Source organism: Triturus cristatus, chromosome 3_1, assembly GCF_964204655.1.
Source record: "Triturus cristatus chromosome 3_1, aTriCri1.1, whole genome shotgun sequence".
Classification (NCBI taxonomy): Eukaryota; Metazoa; Chordata; class Amphibia; order Caudata; family Salamandridae; genus Triturus; species Triturus cristatus.
Window position 1 is genome coordinate 1,059,640,651 of NC_140583.1, and position 18,882 is coordinate 1,059,659,532.

Below are 18,882 nucleotides of genomic sequence, written 5' to 3' on the forward strand. Positions count from 1 at the left end.
CACAGATGGGCACAATAACAGTGGCACAACAGGGAAAAATTAAGAAAAAAACGGCTGAGAAAGGTTAAGGTGGTTGCAGGCAGTCTGGTCCCAGTTGGAGCGGGCAGCAGGCGCAGGAGCGGACAGCAGCCTTGAACCTCCCAAGGAGGAGGTCGGGGTCTGGAGGCAAGAGACGGCACAGCAGAGCTGCAGGGAGAGAGTGGACCTAGACTGAGGAGAGCAGCCTTCAGGCTTAGTCCAGAAGGAGTGTAAAGCAGCTTGTTTTACCAGTACTAATCATGTAGTGTAGGTTAAGTGAAAAAGAACCACACAATGTAGATCTAAAAGTATGTATTCATTATAAACACTAACACATTGCAATATCTCCTAATCGGAGATGATATCACAATACTTCAACAATAGAACAGGTAAGTAGCACAAATACACAATGGTCTCCCGTGGTAGACCAAACCATATACTAAGAAAGTGGAATGCAAACCGAGACTGAAGTCAAGACTGGACCCAGAAGACTTAGAAGAGCTGGGAACCCAAGGTAAGTACCCAGGAACCCCATGGAGGGCATGTGCAGAGTTGAAACACTACGACGTGCTTAATACAAGTCAATGGGGAAGTTGCAGTTTTCAAGAAGGACCCTTCCCAGACGACCCTGAAGAAACCCCGGGGAAGATGGAAGGCTGGAGAATCACCCCATCCGTGGATACCTCATGAACCAGGATACTTAAACCAGGAAAGCAGGGTGCATAGGTGTGGAGTGACGTCGGAAACTGCTGTAGACCACAATGGAGGACTTCAGTGAAGAAGCTGCTGGCGAAGAAGGTGAAAGTGTCTGGTGGAATCCAAGGGTGGATTCCTGAGGAGTACCTGCAAGCAGAGGGGATAGAGTCTATGCCACTCTGGAGTGACCAAGTGACATGGAAGACCAATGACTACAGATGACAGAAGGTGCAGGAGAGTTGACATGCCCTTGTTGCTGCAGCAGTGAGGACCAGGCGACACTGGAAGACCAGGAGCCGTTCACGGGCTGTCAGCCGTGGCCCTTGTAGGTAAGAGCAGTGGGGGCTGGGTGGCGGGGATTCCGACGGACGATGACGAGGCGAAATGAATTCTTTATTTATTTAATTTTCCCTTGTCATTGTCCATTGAAATGCCCCCTCACCCGGCACCACCACTCTTACCTGCATGGGCCACCGCTGAGAGCTGTCCCACGTCGGAAGTCGAGAGCCAGTGGGTCGGTGTCCGGCAGGACTACCAACGAGCCTTGGCAGCAGCAATAGACGAGGAAAACGAAGAAAGTGCAGTGTCGGGACAAGCAAGTTCCATGGGACTTACCAAGTGCAGGAGAGTCAGAGCAGGCCCGAACCAAGCAGGGAAGCCCACTGAAGCCAAATAGGTCCCTTAAGAGGACCCACAGGCCGAAGGCAGAGGAGTCGCAAGAGGACCTCGAGTAGCTCACCAATGATGCAGGCCCACGGTGCAGAGGATGCGGTGAGGATGAAGATCTTGGGAGCAAGAGATGCTGGAGCTTCTTGAAGCCCGAAGATCTCTGGGGAAGAGAGTCAGCAAGCCTTATCAACGGCACGTCAACACAGTGCACAGGGGTACTGCTCCAGCTAGTCCAACAAGGGATTCTGACTTGCAACTTGCTGAGAAGACACGGCAGGTCTCGAGGTGGTAGTTGCAGAACCACTCGGAGTCCGTTGGACGTCAGGAGCAGTAGACCGGTCAGCTTGGTTGCGGTGCCTGCAGATGCAGGGGAGTGACTCCTTTACTCCAAGGAAGATTCCTTTGGATGTCTTCGATGCCCACGGGCCTAAAGAAGAACCTGTATGGAGCACAGGCACAGACAACTAAAGACTGTCTGAACGACGAGACCAAGAGCAGCAGGAGTCTGCCCAGATGCAGTCTCGGTTCCCGAAGCAAAGGTCATCGAAGTCCAAAGTGCCCAGACGGTTGAAGATGAAGTGGTTTCGGATCTGAATCTTGTCCCACGACGAATAACCAGTCCGGTGGTATGGGAACTTTTTCTAATCTGTCTTGCAGGATTTCCTGATCTGAGCCATTCGACAGACTCACCACCTGGAGAGGTTCTGCTCTGGTATCTATTCACAAGTTGACAAATCTGTGGTTAGAAGTATATAAGAAGGACAATTTATTTACCTTCTGTAACACCTTTTCTGGTAGAGACTCTAACTGCAGATTTCTAACTGACATTTCCGCCTCCCTGTTCTGTGGAATGGACTCATATCATCTATTAATAAGAGTCCAACCTAAAGTCTGCACGCTGCTATAAACTGATTTCAGTATCTTCACGTCCATCAGTGCAGATGGAGGTCAGAAAGAAACTGATGTCAGGGCACAGAGGTGGCGCATATATGGTGGCCCTGATGTCATGTCCGGGACAGGGGGGACCCGCACAATGACACCTGTCGACTTGTGAGCGAATTGCTACAAAGGTTTCCGGATCTAGTCTAGCACCTGAGGAAATTCACAAGGAGAGGAACCTGCTTTTAGATAGTGTCTACCAGAAAACCCGTTATCGAAGGAAAGTCACTTGTTGGACTTGGATTACAAGGAAGTAACTTACCTTGGGTATGAGGAGTAACTGTTGTAATGAATTTGGAGGAACTACTGTGACAGATAAGTAAATATTGTTTATTTAGTTTAACGAAAAACTCAGACATCCATTACAGTGTATCATAAAATTTAGGGAAAGGGCAGACTATAGGGAAAAATGTAATGCTAATGTGAACTTTCTTACGTATTAAACACATTGTTGAATAAAGTTGGTAACGTGCAATATAGATTTTGTATTTTCAAATTACTTACATGATTAAATGATAGATGACTTGATTCAACTTCAAAATTGTGTTATAATGGTACTATTCTCATCATGTACAGTGTGTTGAAAACATGATATACAAATACGTGAACCGAATGAAAAATGTCCTAGCTATCGTAACGGAAAGTTTCAATTCTATTAAGAACTCAGAGGTGAGGATTATGCTCATCTTTCTCCACTTTATTAACAGCAGCCATTTTAAAGTAAACAGAAAAAACTACCATTCCCATGAACCCATGGGAATATCACATCTTCATAGAGTCCAGCATATAGAGTGTCCGCTGTAGCTCCACCAATCCGGATAGCCCAGCCTGTTCATAGTCCTTCATCCCTGGTTATTCCTCCTCTTTTGTCACGCAAGATCAGCTGTCCTTGACCTCTCATGCATCTTGTTTTATTTGTGTCTGAACCTGAAATTAGATAGTACATTTTAAGGGGTGGCCATGGCCAAGGTGTAGCCCTGAAAAGGAAGAATACATGCAATAGCATCACTGGAACTGTACTTGCAAACAAGCAACATTTGAAGTCCATATGAAATTGAACATAGGGCTTACTTACTCTAGAACAAGGGTGGGGAAAACAAGCCCATTGCTATACTTTGGGAGGGATAATCCTCGCCTCCGAGTCTTTAATAGAATTGAAACTTTCTGTTCCGATAGCTAGGACATTTTTCATTCTATGTCAGGACTGGAGGCGAGGATTATGCTTGTTTAAAGCTTACTGACCACCAAGTGGGCTATTTGTAGAACCGGTTTAAAGTAAAACTGTTTTAATGTAGAGTCCGAGGACCAGTCCGCAGCGTTGAGTATGTCCTCCATACAGGCTTCTATAGAAAAAGCTTTAGAGACCATCGCCCCCCTAGTCGAATGAGCTCCGAAGGCTCGGAGGTTTATCACCGCTTCCTGCACGACCCACCTTACCCACCGGGCGATCATGGGTGAGTAGACAGCTTTATGTGGCTTCCGCAAAGCGATGAGAAGCTGTTGCTCGGGGGGGGCAAGTCCTCTGACATTCCCTCATAGTCCTTAAGACACGACACCACACACAATGTGGGACAATCAGGGAAGGCCGGGTACGAGATCGCCTTCGTCCCACATTTGGTTCTTCGTCAAATTGTGAAAGTAACTCCTGAGGGGAAAAAATCCTACCGTAGATGTCCAAGGCACAAACGTCTGATACTCTTCTACAGGAGATCAAACAGAGTAACATGGCTAATTTAGCCGACAGCTCTTTCCTGGAAAGGAACCGGTTTGGTTGCCAGGAGATAAAAAGGTTCAGCACTTGGTTCACGTCCCAAAGCACAGAGTTACCTGGGTTCTGGGGGGAGAGAGAGGCGTATTCCCTGCATGGGGCGGCAAACAAAAGAGTGTTCTCCCGTGCGGTCCACTGCTGAGTGACCTGCAGAGATGGCCGAACAAAAAAGTGTTAATCGTCCTGTAGGCCAGGCCTTCCTTGGCCAAAGACGCAAAGGAAATTAGGAAATGAGTCGCGTCTGCTGCCACGGAATCGAGATCCCGTCGCAAACACCAAAGTGACCATCTCCTCCAGGTAGATCTGTACTGCTTGACCGTACTGTCCGCCCATGCTTTTCACATAAACTTTTCTGCCGTGCCCAAAAGGCCTGTGACCGCCCATAATCCCTGGTAATCTGCCACGCCATAAGACTGAGAGACTCCTGCATTACTAGCGAGTGAGGCTGATGCACTGGATTGAGGAGTAGCATTGGAAAACGGGGGAGAGGGATTGGAGATCCCAAGAAAGTTCCAGAAGAACTGGAAACCAGGGTTGTGATCTCCAAATCGGTGTGACCAATGCCACACTCGCTACCTGCCACCGGTCCTGAGCTGAAGCCCTGGTTAACATGGTGAACGGGGGAAAAGCTGTAATGCTGCTTCCCGTGCCAGTCCTGAAGGAATGCATCTGTCTTCTCTGCTCGTGGGCCCGGTTTCCAACTTAAAAACCTGGGCCGTGGATGGCCAGGCGAGAGGCGGAAAGATCCACTGAGAAGGGGTCCCATTTGCTGTTCAGGTTCCTGAACACCCCTGGATGGGGTTTCCACAGACTCACATCGTGGAAGTGGTTGACTGGTAATCCGCCGCTTGATTGTCCTGACTGGGTAGGTACTCCGCCGTGACCGAAATCTGACGGTCTAGGCAATATTGCCAAAAGTTTGCAGCCAGATCGGAGAGGGCCTCGGACAGAGTTCCTCTGAGGTGGTTGATGTATCTGACTGCAGATACGTTGTCCATCTTGAGGAGTACGCAGGGCTGAATGGAGTCCTTGGTCCAACATTGGATCTCAAACCACACCGCTAGGAGCTCTAAACAATTTATATGTGGTTGTCGTTCTTGTGGTGACCATAGTCCTCTGGTGGTAAACTCTCCACATCTCGCACCCTAGCCTGCCCTGCTGGTGTAGGACTAGATGGCTAAATCTGGCGCTGAGCCAAATATCGCTCCCCCATTCCAAACTCCCATGTTGGCCAGCCACCAAGTAAGCTCCAGCCTCCTGCCAGCCACTAAGTAAGCCCTGGCCTCCTGAGTTGGAGAGAGCTGCTAGTAATACGACAGACCTCTGCGGAGGTGCACAGCTTGCAGGCGCTGAAGGGCCCGGTAGTGTTAAGTGCCCTGGAAATGTCACTTGGATTGACGAGGACAGGAGTCCCACAATGCGGGCTACTGGCCGAAGAGAGATGCACGGTTTCGTTGTAGCCCGCCGAATCTCGTGGTGGATCTTTGTCACCTTCCTGAATGGGAGGCTGAGAGTAGCTTCGACAGATTCGATCGAGAAACCCAGAAAAATCACCTTCTTGGAAGGAACCAAGGTGGATTTGGTTTCGTTGATCACAAACCCCAAGCCCTGCAGGAAGTTGACCGCAGTCTGCAGCTGCTGGGAGAGAGTTTGGGGACACTGAGCCATCGACAGGATTTTGGCGAGGTATACAATGAGCCTGATGCCCAAGGCGTTCCAGCACCGGTCTGAGGACCTTCGTGAAGCACCACGGAGCCGAGGATCGGCCGAAGGGCAGAGTGGTGAACTCACAGGTCTGGTCCTCCCCAACAGAATTGAAGGAACCTCCTGTGCAGGGGAAAAATATGAATCAAGAGGTTGTCGTCCTTGAGATCCAAGCGCGCCATCCAATCTTGTGGTCATAGTAAATCTCGGATGAGGTGAATTCCCTCCATCTTGAAGTGGCGATATATGAGCCACTCGTTGAACTCGCGAAGGTTGATCACTGGGCGTTGCCCGCCGTACGCCTTGTCCGTCAAGAAGAGGTTGCTGATAAAACCTCTGGGGTGAGGAAGGATTCGGGCGATAGGCCCTTTGTCTAGGAGGGACTGCACCTCCTGATCCACCAAAACGCCATCTTCTGTGGAAAAGGTGATGGGTCGAGGGGGAACGGGTTGTGAGGGGTTCCTGTAAATTTCTATCCGAAATCCTGGAACAGTTTGAAGGACCCAGGCATCTCCCGTGATGGAAGTCCAAGCCTGGAAAAAATGACCCAGACAGCCCCCTACCCTTATTTGGAAGAAGATATGACTCACCAGCTGTGTTGGAGGCACCACCTCCCCGGCCACCTCTGTGCATGCCACGTCTCCCTCTGGTGGGATAAAAGTTGCCGAATCTGGCCTGATCTTGATATGGCCTTGGTGGGAGCCTTGTCTTGGAGTGTAATGATTGGGTCGGCCGGACGAGCGGCCCTTACCTCGTCCGGCCCACCCTGAAAACACATGGATGAAATACCTTTTTTATGGAGGACTGTGCCTTGTCCAATAAAGTGAAGGTATTTACAAACCTGCTGAGCTCCTTTATGAAGGGGTCCCCGAAAAGGACCCCCTGTGCCACCTGGCCTGCCTCGGAATCCGCCAGATCTCCGAGTTTGGGATCCACCTTAATAAACAGAGATCTGCGTCGCTCGGTGAACAAAGCGCAGTTGGCATTGCCAAGGAATACCATGGCGCGTTGGGCCCAAGATGACAGTGTCTGGGGAGGTGAGGGACACGGAGGACTTCGCCTCCTCTGCCATGTCATCAGAGGCCCCAAGGTGTCAAGTAACTTGTCCTGGCATGCCTTTTGTGGGGTCTTTGACGAATTTCTGGAGGAAGGTAGCCATGCGTGGGTCGATATCAGGCGTTGCCGCTACCTTGCCCTCCAGAGATGGGCGGGGGCACTCCGCCCTGAGGCATTTGCGGGCCTCCTTCTACAGGGGTCTCCAGATGCGGCTCGCCCCATACAGTGCGACCTTGTCTGAAGGAGCCCAATCTGAAGACCTCGGGTGAAGGATGTCACGCATGTCTGCGCAGAGGCCCTGGTCAGGTTGGGCAGGTGACACTGATGGGAGGGGAGCCAGGGGCATGAAGGGCCTGCGTCTTCATCCGTATCCCTATGGTCCCTGTCAGAAGGGTCAGGAGGGGGGGTGTCGGGGTGGTACTGTCCAGAAATGCCTGTTTAAGGCGGGCAAAAGTGCCAGGGTCTACTCCCACTTCGCGGGTGCGCTTCGCCAGAGGTGTTTGGGTGTCCGGAGGGAATGAAGACGGGGCCAGTTGGACCGGCACAGCCCGAGCCAATTTTTCGCATGCCTGCTCAATTTGGCGGGAGAGGCGATTCTCCAGGAGTGCCATGGCCTCTGAGACTGCCCTGTGGATAGATGCATCCACAGCATCATATAAATCGTCATCCCATAGTAAGGGGGCCCTCCTCCCCAAGGTCCTCAGTGTAATGTGCCATAATAGAGGTAAGTAATCCCTGAGGTATCAACCTAATCAGGTCAATATTAATTTGTTTGGGGTGTAAACCCACTCAAAAGGGGCAGACTCAAGAAGGAGGGCAGGTATTAACCCAAATAATTAGCAGTCCAGAGCCGGTGAGCCCAAATATGGGTGGCTGGGTGTTATTGGTCTAGAAAAATACCGACCTAATAGGCGTAAGGAACAAGCTGTCAATGCAGCGAAGCACAGAGCACTGTTCACACAGCGTACAGACCCACAAAACTGTGGGCGTCACTCTCCAGCAGTAACAAGGCTCCCCCGCGGCGGCAGCTCTGATTCCTGTCAAGCGCGGAATGCGGAGCGGGTCGAGAACGCATCTTGCGCGCCCTCTATAGGCAGGAGGACTGCACCGCCAAGCCTGTGACACACAGAAGAGCTGCGAAAGAGCGTAAGACACTCCCGCGGTCAGACAATGGCCGACCCGAGTAGCAGGCGCCCCCAGGGAAGAAAGGAGATAAGCTTTAACAAAAAGCAAATTACATGCGCATATAAAATTCAACGCTCTCGCCACAGCGCTGCTAATTAGCATAAGTCAAGAGAACAAATATTAACAATAAACAAATGCGCTCGCAACAGAGCAGTGAAATTAGCATAAGCTAATCCCATAAACACTATCAATGGACACCTGCAAATCGCATAGCAACAGCAGGCTAAGGAATGCGAAGGCCACAATCAATTCTGAGAGAAAAGAGAGAGGACACTTATCTTGGCTGCCAGCATCAAAGAAAGAGGAGGCATAACCAGCAGGGATAAAGGACTATGAGCAGTCTGGGCTATCCGGATTGGTGGAGCTACAGCGGACACTCTATATGCTGTACTCTATGATGTTGTGATATTCCCAAGGGTTCATGGCAATAATAGTTTTTTCTGGTTACTTTAAAATGGCTTCTGTTTATATAGTGGAGAAAGATGGGCATAATCCTCGCCTCCGGTCCTGACATAGAATTCATTTTCAGCAGCATTCAACCAAGTTTGTGGTAGTCTCCATTCAACTGAGATTGCTAGAAAAGGTAGTTGCCCAAAGAGGAAGTCCATACACTTCTGCTCAAATGAGCTGAAACCACAAAGAGATCTTTGAGACGAGCACACAGAAAATATTTTTGGTAACTACTCCTTTTTTTTGTGTTGTTTTTTTTGTTGTTGTTTTTTTAGGGGTCTTCTTAGTGGGTTTTATATAATGTAATTAGTTAATGAGATCATCTTCTCTCCAACATAGATCTTTTAGAAGTATGTCCTTTTTCTGTATTAAAGAAATTCTTCTTATGCCATAATGTACAAGTGAAAGCTTACTGATATGTACTTGTGTATGTAGCGTAGAGAAGAGCATGATCCAATCTCTCAGCTATTATGCATGCAACTCTCAACATCACCTTTCTAATGGCCACATACATATTTCTCTGCAACCTACATCTATAGGAAATCAGCATTTGATATGTTCAACTTTCTGGCCTCAAAACATCGGCAGCCTCCTGACTACAACCCCAATGATGAGGAAGAGGAGGAAGTGCAGCTCAAGTCTGCCAGGTATGAAGGCTTTTTGGTGGTACAGGGTGTTTTTGCTGCTGCAGAAATATCTTGGTTCCTTTTCTTTGTTATGCCTGTTCAAATCATAATCCTGTGTTTTCAGAAGAGTATGTATTTGATGTGATGTATTGTAAATTGGTGGCAAATGTTATATTTGAGGTGCGTTTTGTCTGCATTTGGTACAGGAGGGCTACCAGCATGGACCTACCGATGCCAATGAGGTTCCGACACTTGAAGAAGACCTCAAAAGAAGCTGTTGGTGTCTATAGGTAAACATTACTTGCAAGACCCAACTGTAGCAAGGCATATGCAACAATGTAACTCTGGCACAACATTCACTTTATGATTGCTATTGCACAACTGGTCCCGCACTGACTGACAAAGTTTCAACCTCTTGTTGCAGACACCCATAGCACTCACACTTATTGAAACTATTGAAACTAGAGCCTCATGGGTCCCACACTTCACTGACACCAACTTTGCATGCTCCCAGTATTACATACCCAGGGGTCTCGCACCCACTGAGACCAAGGTCACACACCAGTACTTACGCCTCATGGAGCCCGCTTGTATGGACACCAACCTGAGCGTACACAATTCTGTCACACAAATTCACTCTGTGTGAAGTCACCGAGCTGAACTACCCAGTCAAAGAGGTCCATATGCCAGGGACTGATGACCTCTTCCGTTGCTACTGTTTCATTTCACTCGGTCACTTTCTTCAAGTGGAGTTCTCTCCATGCTACAGGCTTATAAATCCCCTCCCCCTCCCTCACTGAGATCAGTTGCTGCCTCCCTATTACTAGATTCTTATGGGGCCCATCAAGGTTGGCATCATGCTATGCTCTTCACACTACAAGAATTTCAGTATGCATTCGATGATATTGGTGTTCTCAGGCAGTGTGTTGCTCTTACACAGGTCTCCTATCCATGGCCGTGGTTTGTTCTGCAAGCGAAACATTGATGCAGGTGAGATGGTGATCGAATACTCTGGAAATGTGATCCGATCTACTCTCACAGACAAACGGGAGAAATACTATGACAGCAAGGTGAGATTTGATGAGAGTGCCATGCTTTGTGAAGTGAGGCATGTTTGCCCTCCTTTGGGATTGTTGCTTCGCGTGCACAGGGGAAATTGATTGGGGAAGCATGCTTTACGGATCCAAGGAATAACTTTGTGGGATGCGGAAGTGTGTAATGGACACAGTAAGAGGTCCATGTGATATGCAATTAAATTATTTGGTTATTCTCCGGCTGCTCCATTTAGTTGTATTTTATCAGGGGGTGTGGAATTTAATAAAATATCTACTTGTCCATGGGGCAGGTTGCTTCATAAATCTACTTGTCCTTTAACAAAATCCGCTTGTCCCTTTTGTGCCATGTAATACAGCGACAAAGTACGGCAGCAATCTCATTATTTAAGAGTTCTGATATAGCCTCACTAATTATGCCAGAGCTCGTACCATAGTAGGGTTGAATACTAGCAATTCCCTACATGCTGGGGCTGAAGGTAGTGGTAAGCAATAGTTCAAGGGTTGGAATGCCCTTTTGAGTCTGTGCTAACCTACTAACTTGCGTGTTTTAAGGGTTTGCACCAACTCTTTTCTAATCTTTTCCCATACTGAAAAAGTTTGGAAATTTACTCCTAACAGTGGCAGATGTAAAACTTCTTTCAGGGTTGGGAAAAAAGTGGTTGGAGGAAAAGTGAACTTGAAACATTCAGATTTTCACTTGAGCAAATCTACACATGCAAATTTGCTCGTGCTAAAATGCAGTTCACAAATATTTTCTAGGAGTACTATTTCTTGGCCTACTTCTGTAAATTCTTGTGAATTCACGGAAACTATATACATGCACTTAATGCAAGGATATATACAATGGATGCACTTTTGAGACTCTCATCAATAATTGGCCTCTAATTAGGCCTGGCGTTAACCATGACCCTTGTGTTTAATAAAATTCTGTCTCTCTCTTTTTCTCTCGTTCTATCAGGTGGCTTCACTGTAAGTGACAGTATTCTGCTCTTTTACAAGGAGCATATTGGCACACAAAGTAGTTTTGTTCAGTGCCTGGAACTGCTGTGGCAATGTGTGCTTTTTGAGAGCAAAAACAATTTTTGATTTTGCCAATGCTTCTTAGAATGGTGAGAGCCCAGCAGCTCACACACCGATAGGGTTTTACAAAAACCATACCTTAGAAAAGTCACGCATTGACAAAACCATAAGGCTGACCACCAATTTCAGACCTACTGGCTTTGCCAATGCTTGTTTATTTTTGTTTCCCATAATCTTATTTAAACTGGTTACGCTGATTTTCCATTATGAATATTGTTGGGAAATGCAAGCATACATCAACATGGAGCTAAATGATGCTGCAAAGATATGGTACCTAAAACCTTACAGTAGTTTAGCAAAATGTTTTTTCCTACTTGCATTTTTTTACATTTTATTTTGAAAGCAAAGAATCATCGCTCCTGCTTTCAAGCTTCGGCAAATATTTGCATATAATCAGAGAGCATTCTGGGAGCATTATACAAAGCCTCATATTACTAAACTTTGAAAACGTGTGTACACATTTATACTGGAACCACCGTCAGTAGTGCAGGACGAGCTTACAGCATTTACTTTTAGTACTCACCCTAATAATAAAGGGTTTGCATTAATGAACCATAAATACAAGCTTGAACAACATTTAACACATGGACACAAATATTACCTTAACTGCAGACATTGCCCTTTCCTGATCCATAATGTGGTACTGTAAACTGGCAGCCAAAGGGTTTGTGCAGTATGGGGTTGGCCCTACTTATCCCAAGGACAAACTACACATGAAAACTTGTTGCCCTTGACCCCAAACAATATGTTCCGGGCGTCGGGCTATAGGTATTCCACATCCCTGTTTTATTTTTACTAGTCTTTGGCTCTTTTAGGAAATTCGAATAAATACTGTGAATTTCCTTTTGGGGATAAAACAGAAAAAAGGCCCCAAACCATGTTTCATCTTCCTTTCACATATATCTTTCTTAATCAACTTTGACATTTTTTCATTTATGGAGAATAAAACCTTTGGCTTCCACACATCCCCTCCTGTAGCCTAAACCTTATCGCCTTTTCAATTTTCTTTGCTTGCCTGTTCCCTTACTTATCTGTACTGTTCCTGGTAATTCTTCATCCGCTGTTTGAATTAATTACCCTTATATGCAGTTAATCAACCTGAGAAAAGGATGGTGGTGTGATAGATTTTAGCTGAAGGATTCTTCTGCTTTCTAATGCTGGAATCCTTATAGTGGTGGCTGTTGTTATGTTGGTCAAATAAAGTACAGAATACAATAAAACACATTTTGTAGAAATACCTACTATGGTCTAAAATGTAACTGGGTAGAAAAAGCCACAAGGTTCTAAAGATTGTAGAAGGCTCAGTTCCAGTCAGGCTCCACTGCAGATTCCTGGGCTTTCATTGTCAAAGCATTTGACCATATTCTGTGACATACCTTGGCACAACGTCAAAAGGCTTGATCATGCTTCAGGAGAAATCTGTTCTGTCATGGTACTTCCTGCTCAAGTGCATGGTCTGCTCTGTTGGCAGTTTAGTAGTTGTAGGTTGTATCATTAATCTTGTAGCAGCCATGCTAGAAAGTGTCCTCATTGTCAAGTGTAACACATATGTCAAAATGTGCTGATGTCCAAAAAAAATAAGCAATCAGCAGCCATACCTAGAATTGTGGTGCTTTTCAATTTAAAGTACAGATGTCTTCCTGAGAATTGCCTTTTCTGTGATATTTAAATTATTCCATCCCTGCTCAGAAGGGGTAGTGCTGTCTCGTTGGAAGTCCTGTAGGGTGGTACTGACTAATACGTGTATAGCATCCCTGTTCAGAAGCACCAGTAATACAATGGATATTGGTCCATATGCTTTGTGTGGTTGGTAGCACCAGGCTTGTGGAGAGCACCCTCACACGGAACGCCTGCTGTTTGTGTATATAGTAGTGTCATAATGCACCCTAACACGTTTTCCCCTCTCTGTGCATGCAGGGGATTGGCTGCTATATGTTCCGCATTGATGACTCTGAGGTAGTGGACGCTACCATGCACGGAAACGCTGCCCGCTTCATCAACCACTCGTGTGAACCCAATTGCTACTCACGAGTCATCAATATCGATGGGATGAAACGCATCATCATCTTTGCTGTGCGCAAGATCTACCGTGGAGAGGAGCTGACCTATGACTACAAGTTCCCTCTGGAGGACGCCCGTAACAAACTGCCCTGCAACTGTGGAGCCAAGAAATGTCGCAAGTTTCTGAACTAGAACTTGTCTATAGATTTGCCAGAGTGCTCTGGCTAAGAGTTGAACAAAGACTCAGGCATGGGCTGGTCAGAGGTGGAAGAGAATAAGGACACACCCAGGTCTCGTTTTAGTCTCAGTTGCTGGCAGAAAGGACCTTGTTTCATGCCCTAGTCCATACGGTTCTGTGTCCCTACGCCATCGTTATCCATTGCCTGTGTGTCTTCTGAAAAAGAACGCAAGTTTGTTAGAAGAGTCCATGAATGCATGGGTTTCTTTAAACACTTCTACATTTTGCCACCCATGTTACTAGTGGTGCATGAATGTTGGGCAAGATGACATGACTAAGAGTTTAAATATAAGGGACTGATGCCTCAACCACCCAGTCTACCAAGCAAAAGAATCCTTAAATTAGTGAGGCTGGACTTCAGTAGTGATTCTGGGTGGTAAATGGTTTGTGGCCAGGGGCCACAACAACAGTCACCCTGATTTCCCACACGATAATCTCCTTAGGAGGGTTCCCAAGAACCAGAGGGTACTGATCATGGTTTACCTCAGCATCTGATCTGACACATTGTGTCAACCTGTTAGGTTTCACAGTCCTCATGCTGGCATTGGAGGGCAAGAGGTGTAGATTTGGTTGTGAAGAGGTCAGCTTTCCATCTTATGTCTGATTAGAATGTGAATTTTTGCCGTTAGTCTGGGCCACATTTCATATTGGTAATTTTGAAGGGAAAGCTTCTCTTTCCCTGAAAGCATTGGACTTTTGCCTTATCCATATTACTGCCTTTGTTCAGCAGCCTGTCTCCCGTGGTCCATGCAATCTTCTTTTGGTTAAAAGCGGAGGGTCGTCGACTTAATGTGGCTGTCGTTACAGCAGGAGAAGCCAAAAGGGCTCTATTTGACCCTTTCCAGAGATTTGGGTCATTGAGTGGCAAGGGTGGACTTTTGCTTTCTCTTGCATGATTTTTTAGTTTCCTGTAGTTAATTAGTTTAATATTTATAGCATGTGCAACCTTAGAGATTTGATTGAGATGGCCTTGTACGAACAGGAGGGGAAGTTCCCCCTTATAGTAAAAGGAAGGAATGGAACAGGCAGTCCACAGAAAAGTGCTCCTCCGATAAAAGGAATGTTTGTCATTTGCACATTAGCTCTTCATAGGTGAGTTGACCGTCTCTCTCCAGATGCGAGGAGGGATTGACACTGCCTGTAATGAGGTCACTTGTAAAATTTGAGTAGAATTTTCGCATTAGCTGGGTATAACATTTCAAATGTGTGGACAGCTTGTTGCTAGCAAAGTGTGGGCATTAAAAAGCTTGGAAATAGACATTTCGTAGGCATCCCATAAGTGTGGTCAGTCGCTTTTCAGATGAGAGAAATGACTTGGCAAGGAATGTGTGCAATGGCTTTTTCATATCTGAGGAAGGACATTGGAGTGTAGATGATTGCTTTTCAGACAGGTGCGAAGGATTGGAACTAATTAAGTGTGAGTGATGGCATTTTATATAAAAAGAATGCTTGACATCCGCCATGGGAGAAGGTTGACAGCAAATGAATGAGTGATCACGGAAGATTGTGGACTAAAAATCAGGCACATATTGGGCTAGTGATTCGTGGAGAAGGGCTTGTCTTATTACTGAGTGGCAGTGGGTGTCATTCTCTTTGATGCTCTATCCTGTAGCATATTAAGAGTGTTGTGCATGAGGGCCATCTCTATTACAGGTATGCGGTTCATATGTTGTGATTGTCCGAGTGCCTGGCCCACTTTTTCCTTAGTGGTGTGGTGGTTGTCCTTTGATATTTGCCAGAGACTCCGTTTTTAAGAGCATAGAGGCAAAGCACATGCTTGTAGCCTTCCTCATTTAGTCTTGAGACAAGGACAATGCTGACACTACTGGTCTTCCTCTGCTCTGGCCATGGTCATGCTCTGAGCAAACCCTCAACCTTTTGGTTTTATTTCTCGGCCCCATGACAACCCATTTGCGTCGAAATCCTCTGATTTCTCTCCGTTCCGTTTACAGTTTTAGTATTTAAGGTTTTATAGATGTAAATATTTTGTATATTTTTTTACGAGAAAGAGGCACTTAAATAGGGAAAAGCACTTATGTGACGGCTCTATTTTTAAGAAGTGGTTATCTTAATTTAAAGGAGATGTTAGTTTGATGTTGTTTATATTATTGTCTTAGGAAATAGTGTTATAGAATTTTAGATATATGCAGAGAGGAGTAATCTTTCCCTTCAACCCCACCGCCTCAATACAATCTTTCTTTTTTTAATTTTCTTAGCACAGCAACTGGTTGGTGGCTGGCTTCTGAAAGCTTTGACGGGGTTCTGGAAGCCATGGATAAGGTGACCTTTCCCTCAAATGAGGTCACGTGTGGTGTTGGGAGAGGCTGCAACATTTCTTGGGCATGGTCACCAGTGAAGCTGTAACTCACATTGGGGAGTTCATAGTTTGCTCTTCTTATGATGCTCCACATATTGCTGTTTTAGGAGTGTGATTGTCCTTGTCAGGTGTCCCTGAACTCTAACTTATTAAGCTGGCATCGACTTTACCCCAAGCGATGTGTTAAGCCATTGTCACTCGTCTATATTTGTGCTCAAATAAGACTGCACACAACTCCCCTCTGTGATTCCAGTTTCACTTTATTTTGTGATGTTGCAAGGTTATTTCAGGCAGGCATGGAGCAAAAGAAAATATAACACAGGTTTTGGTGTGCACATGGGATCTATTCTCAGCTGTTGATCAAAGCAGCAATGTATTGAAAGTAGTCCTGACGTTCTTGCACCTGTGTAGAAGCCAGAACAGCTGTAATACTGGGTTTACCAAGATGTTTGAATATGCACTAGAAAACCATCAACGAGAAAATAGTGCACACTTGGGATTTCATCATATAGAAGGTGTTAAAAAAAACAAAATACTAAAAATGTCCCGACTGGGGAGGCTTGCTCCCTACATCTCATCCTCTGCTTAGCCTGAAAGCCTTGACAACATTGTAGGGCGTCCTCTAGCCCATTCCCTCTTCAACCAGTCCTTGCATATTTCCTTCATACACCCTTAGGAAACACAACATCCTGGCATAGGGTATTTATGGGGGCGGGGGAGACAGAATTTTTCATTTCCGATAAATATTGCACTGTGTGAGGCGGGTTGATATACAGATAGAGATATATAAATATATATTTTTTTTATTAAAGATTTTAAAAAAGTTAAGCGGACAGCTGCAACTTTAGCTGAAGATGCACTGACAGAGTAGGGGTAGTAGTGTAGGAGGAAAGGAGGCAGGACTCTCACTTTTCAATGTCTTCAAGACCTAACTGTCCAGCTAGACATTCCTTCTGGTCTCAGCTGCTCCAAATCCTTCTGTTTTAGGGTCGTTGAGGAAAGCATCTGTCACAGACCCACTTTCATGGGCATCTATCATGGAACGTGAGAATTTGAAATTAAAAAAAAAAAACCTTGAGGAGTGTTTTCTTTAAAATACAATCAGGTGACTCTGTAGAGCGATAAATAATACTGTCCGTAAATACTTCTTGCACTCAACCCTCCGCGGTCATCATCTGAGAGCTAGGCTGCTATTTGAACTGTGGCTGTATCACTACATGCAGCAGAAGTGCCCTACCAGGCTCCTTTCCCACCACCTCTGTAGCTGTGCTGCCGGACTGTATATGGAGACGGCGTTATCTGCAGGGTTTCCAAACAAGGATAACCGTTGGCGATTGCTCAAGTGGCATTTCATTTGTTTGTGTTTTAAAGCATTTTTATTTCTGTGTAAAAGTCTGAGGGGGAAATATACACACCAAAGGAAACCTCATGATGTGTAAAATAATTCACTGGCTGTGAGTAATCATTCCTAGATATAGACTGATAGAAACCTTACAAAACAGCTGTACATCTTTGCAGCTCTTTTCTCAACATGCTTCAGTCTGAGATATATCAAAGACTTTTGTTCCTGTTGCAATGTGTTCCAACACTGATACCACCTTCTTAGGATGCTAGCATGGCCACTTTATCAAGAACGCTTTGCCAGGATGATTTAGCCTGTGACATAACTTGTATGACCCTTTTTCACATTGCCTTACATTGCTCGTGGTTAGTGAAAGACAGTGTATTGAAGTCCATGTATACTAAAACCTTTTCCACTAGTCTACTTCCAGCTTGCTTCATATTCTAGGAACATTGTCTTCAAATGAATCCCGTAAGAGACTTGAAGCAGAGGGGACCAGAGGGAGAACAGCTTCACTGCATGCCTGCTGTGTTGTATAGCGTTTATATCCTCTTCCTATATCTCAGTTTTGTCCACACTCTGTTGCAGCAGAGATTAGTCCTTTTCCTAGCTCTAGTTGGCTCACACTGGGCTCATGGGTTCTACCTTCACAGTGTGGAGGTAGCCTACCCTTGGCTTACCACCAGTCCTACCCTTTTCAGAGTCGCTGTCACTTACCTCACAGAAAGCCAAGGCAATCCATAGGCAGTGGCATGATCACATCCAGACTGGCACAGTGCAGCTCCCTCCAAGTAAATGTACAATTCCAAGGATAGCCATTGACCTCACAATGTCCGAAAGTCCATCTTTAAACGTTTCCTTACCTTCATATTCTTTCTCAGTTGTATAAATCATGTATGTTGTTTTCACTGGCAAGTAGACTTACCATAAAGGGCTGAAACCAACTGTCTTGTGAAATCCATTCAATTTTCAAAGCAATACATCTCTTAGTGGTAATCATGCAATTCCGACCGAACCACTGGAACACACGCAGAAGTGTTTTATGGTTTACTCCGTAAAAGTAATTGTACACTCAAGAAACAGATTTTAGTAAACATGCACCATGTACAGAGTAGTCAGTGATGTCTTTTGGCTTTTAATTCTCGTTAGCACTAAATAATATGGATTGTTTTACAGTTGCTTGCAAAATGGTACAAAATGTTGACTGGCTTTCTGAGAGGCCCAGGCATCGACTGCTCAGATCAGTGGTATAAAAGTGGGGTACAAGTATGTGTTAACTCCCCTACTTATTGCAGCCTCAGCAGCACTTCCAGGTTATACTGTGTACAAGTATCTATTGGAGCTTCCTTGCTTGTAGTCACCTGGTAGAGAACCAACCTTGCATAAACACGTTTCAGCACCTTCTCTCCACAGGTGATGTTTTCAAGGATTCTTGAAGGGCCCAAATCCTAGTTTGAACTGCAATCTTTTATGGCATTCTCTTTGGTAATTGATGGAGGACCATTACATTTTCAAGTATTTTGCTCCAATTTGGCTAATTCTTACTGGAGATGTTCCATCTTTCCAAATGTCAACAGGCATTTTGGTTGTAGGTGAAGTGTGTTAGCTACTCTTCTCTTTTTCCTCAGAGCACACAAATTAACAAAGTGGCATTTCTGTTTAGTAAATGGGAGATTTTCCACAACAAACACATGTACCCCATTTCTGCCAGGACAGTATATCACATTGGCATCTGTGA

The 18,882-nt window shown here is 45.6% G+C and overlaps 1 protein-coding gene across 1 annotated transcript in view; it reads left to right on the forward strand.

Moving 5' to 3' along the window:
* KMT2A (lysine methyltransferase 2A) overlaps positions 1-16,890 on the forward strand; it is a 1,466,550-nt gene extending 1,449,660 nt beyond the window's left edge. Inside the window, exons 32-35 of the mRNA XM_085645838.1 lie at positions 9,025-9,132; positions 9,318-9,401; positions 10,052-10,181; positions 13,164-16,890. Coding sequence (XP_085501964.1) covers positions 9,025-9,132; positions 9,318-9,401; positions 10,052-10,181; positions 13,164-13,439 — 598 coding nt within the window. The 3' untranslated portion in view covers positions 13,440-16,890. The remainder of the gene's footprint in view (positions 1-9,024; positions 9,133-9,317; positions 9,402-10,051; positions 10,182-13,163) is intronic.
* Positions 16,891-18,882: the final 1,992 nt, after the last annotated feature.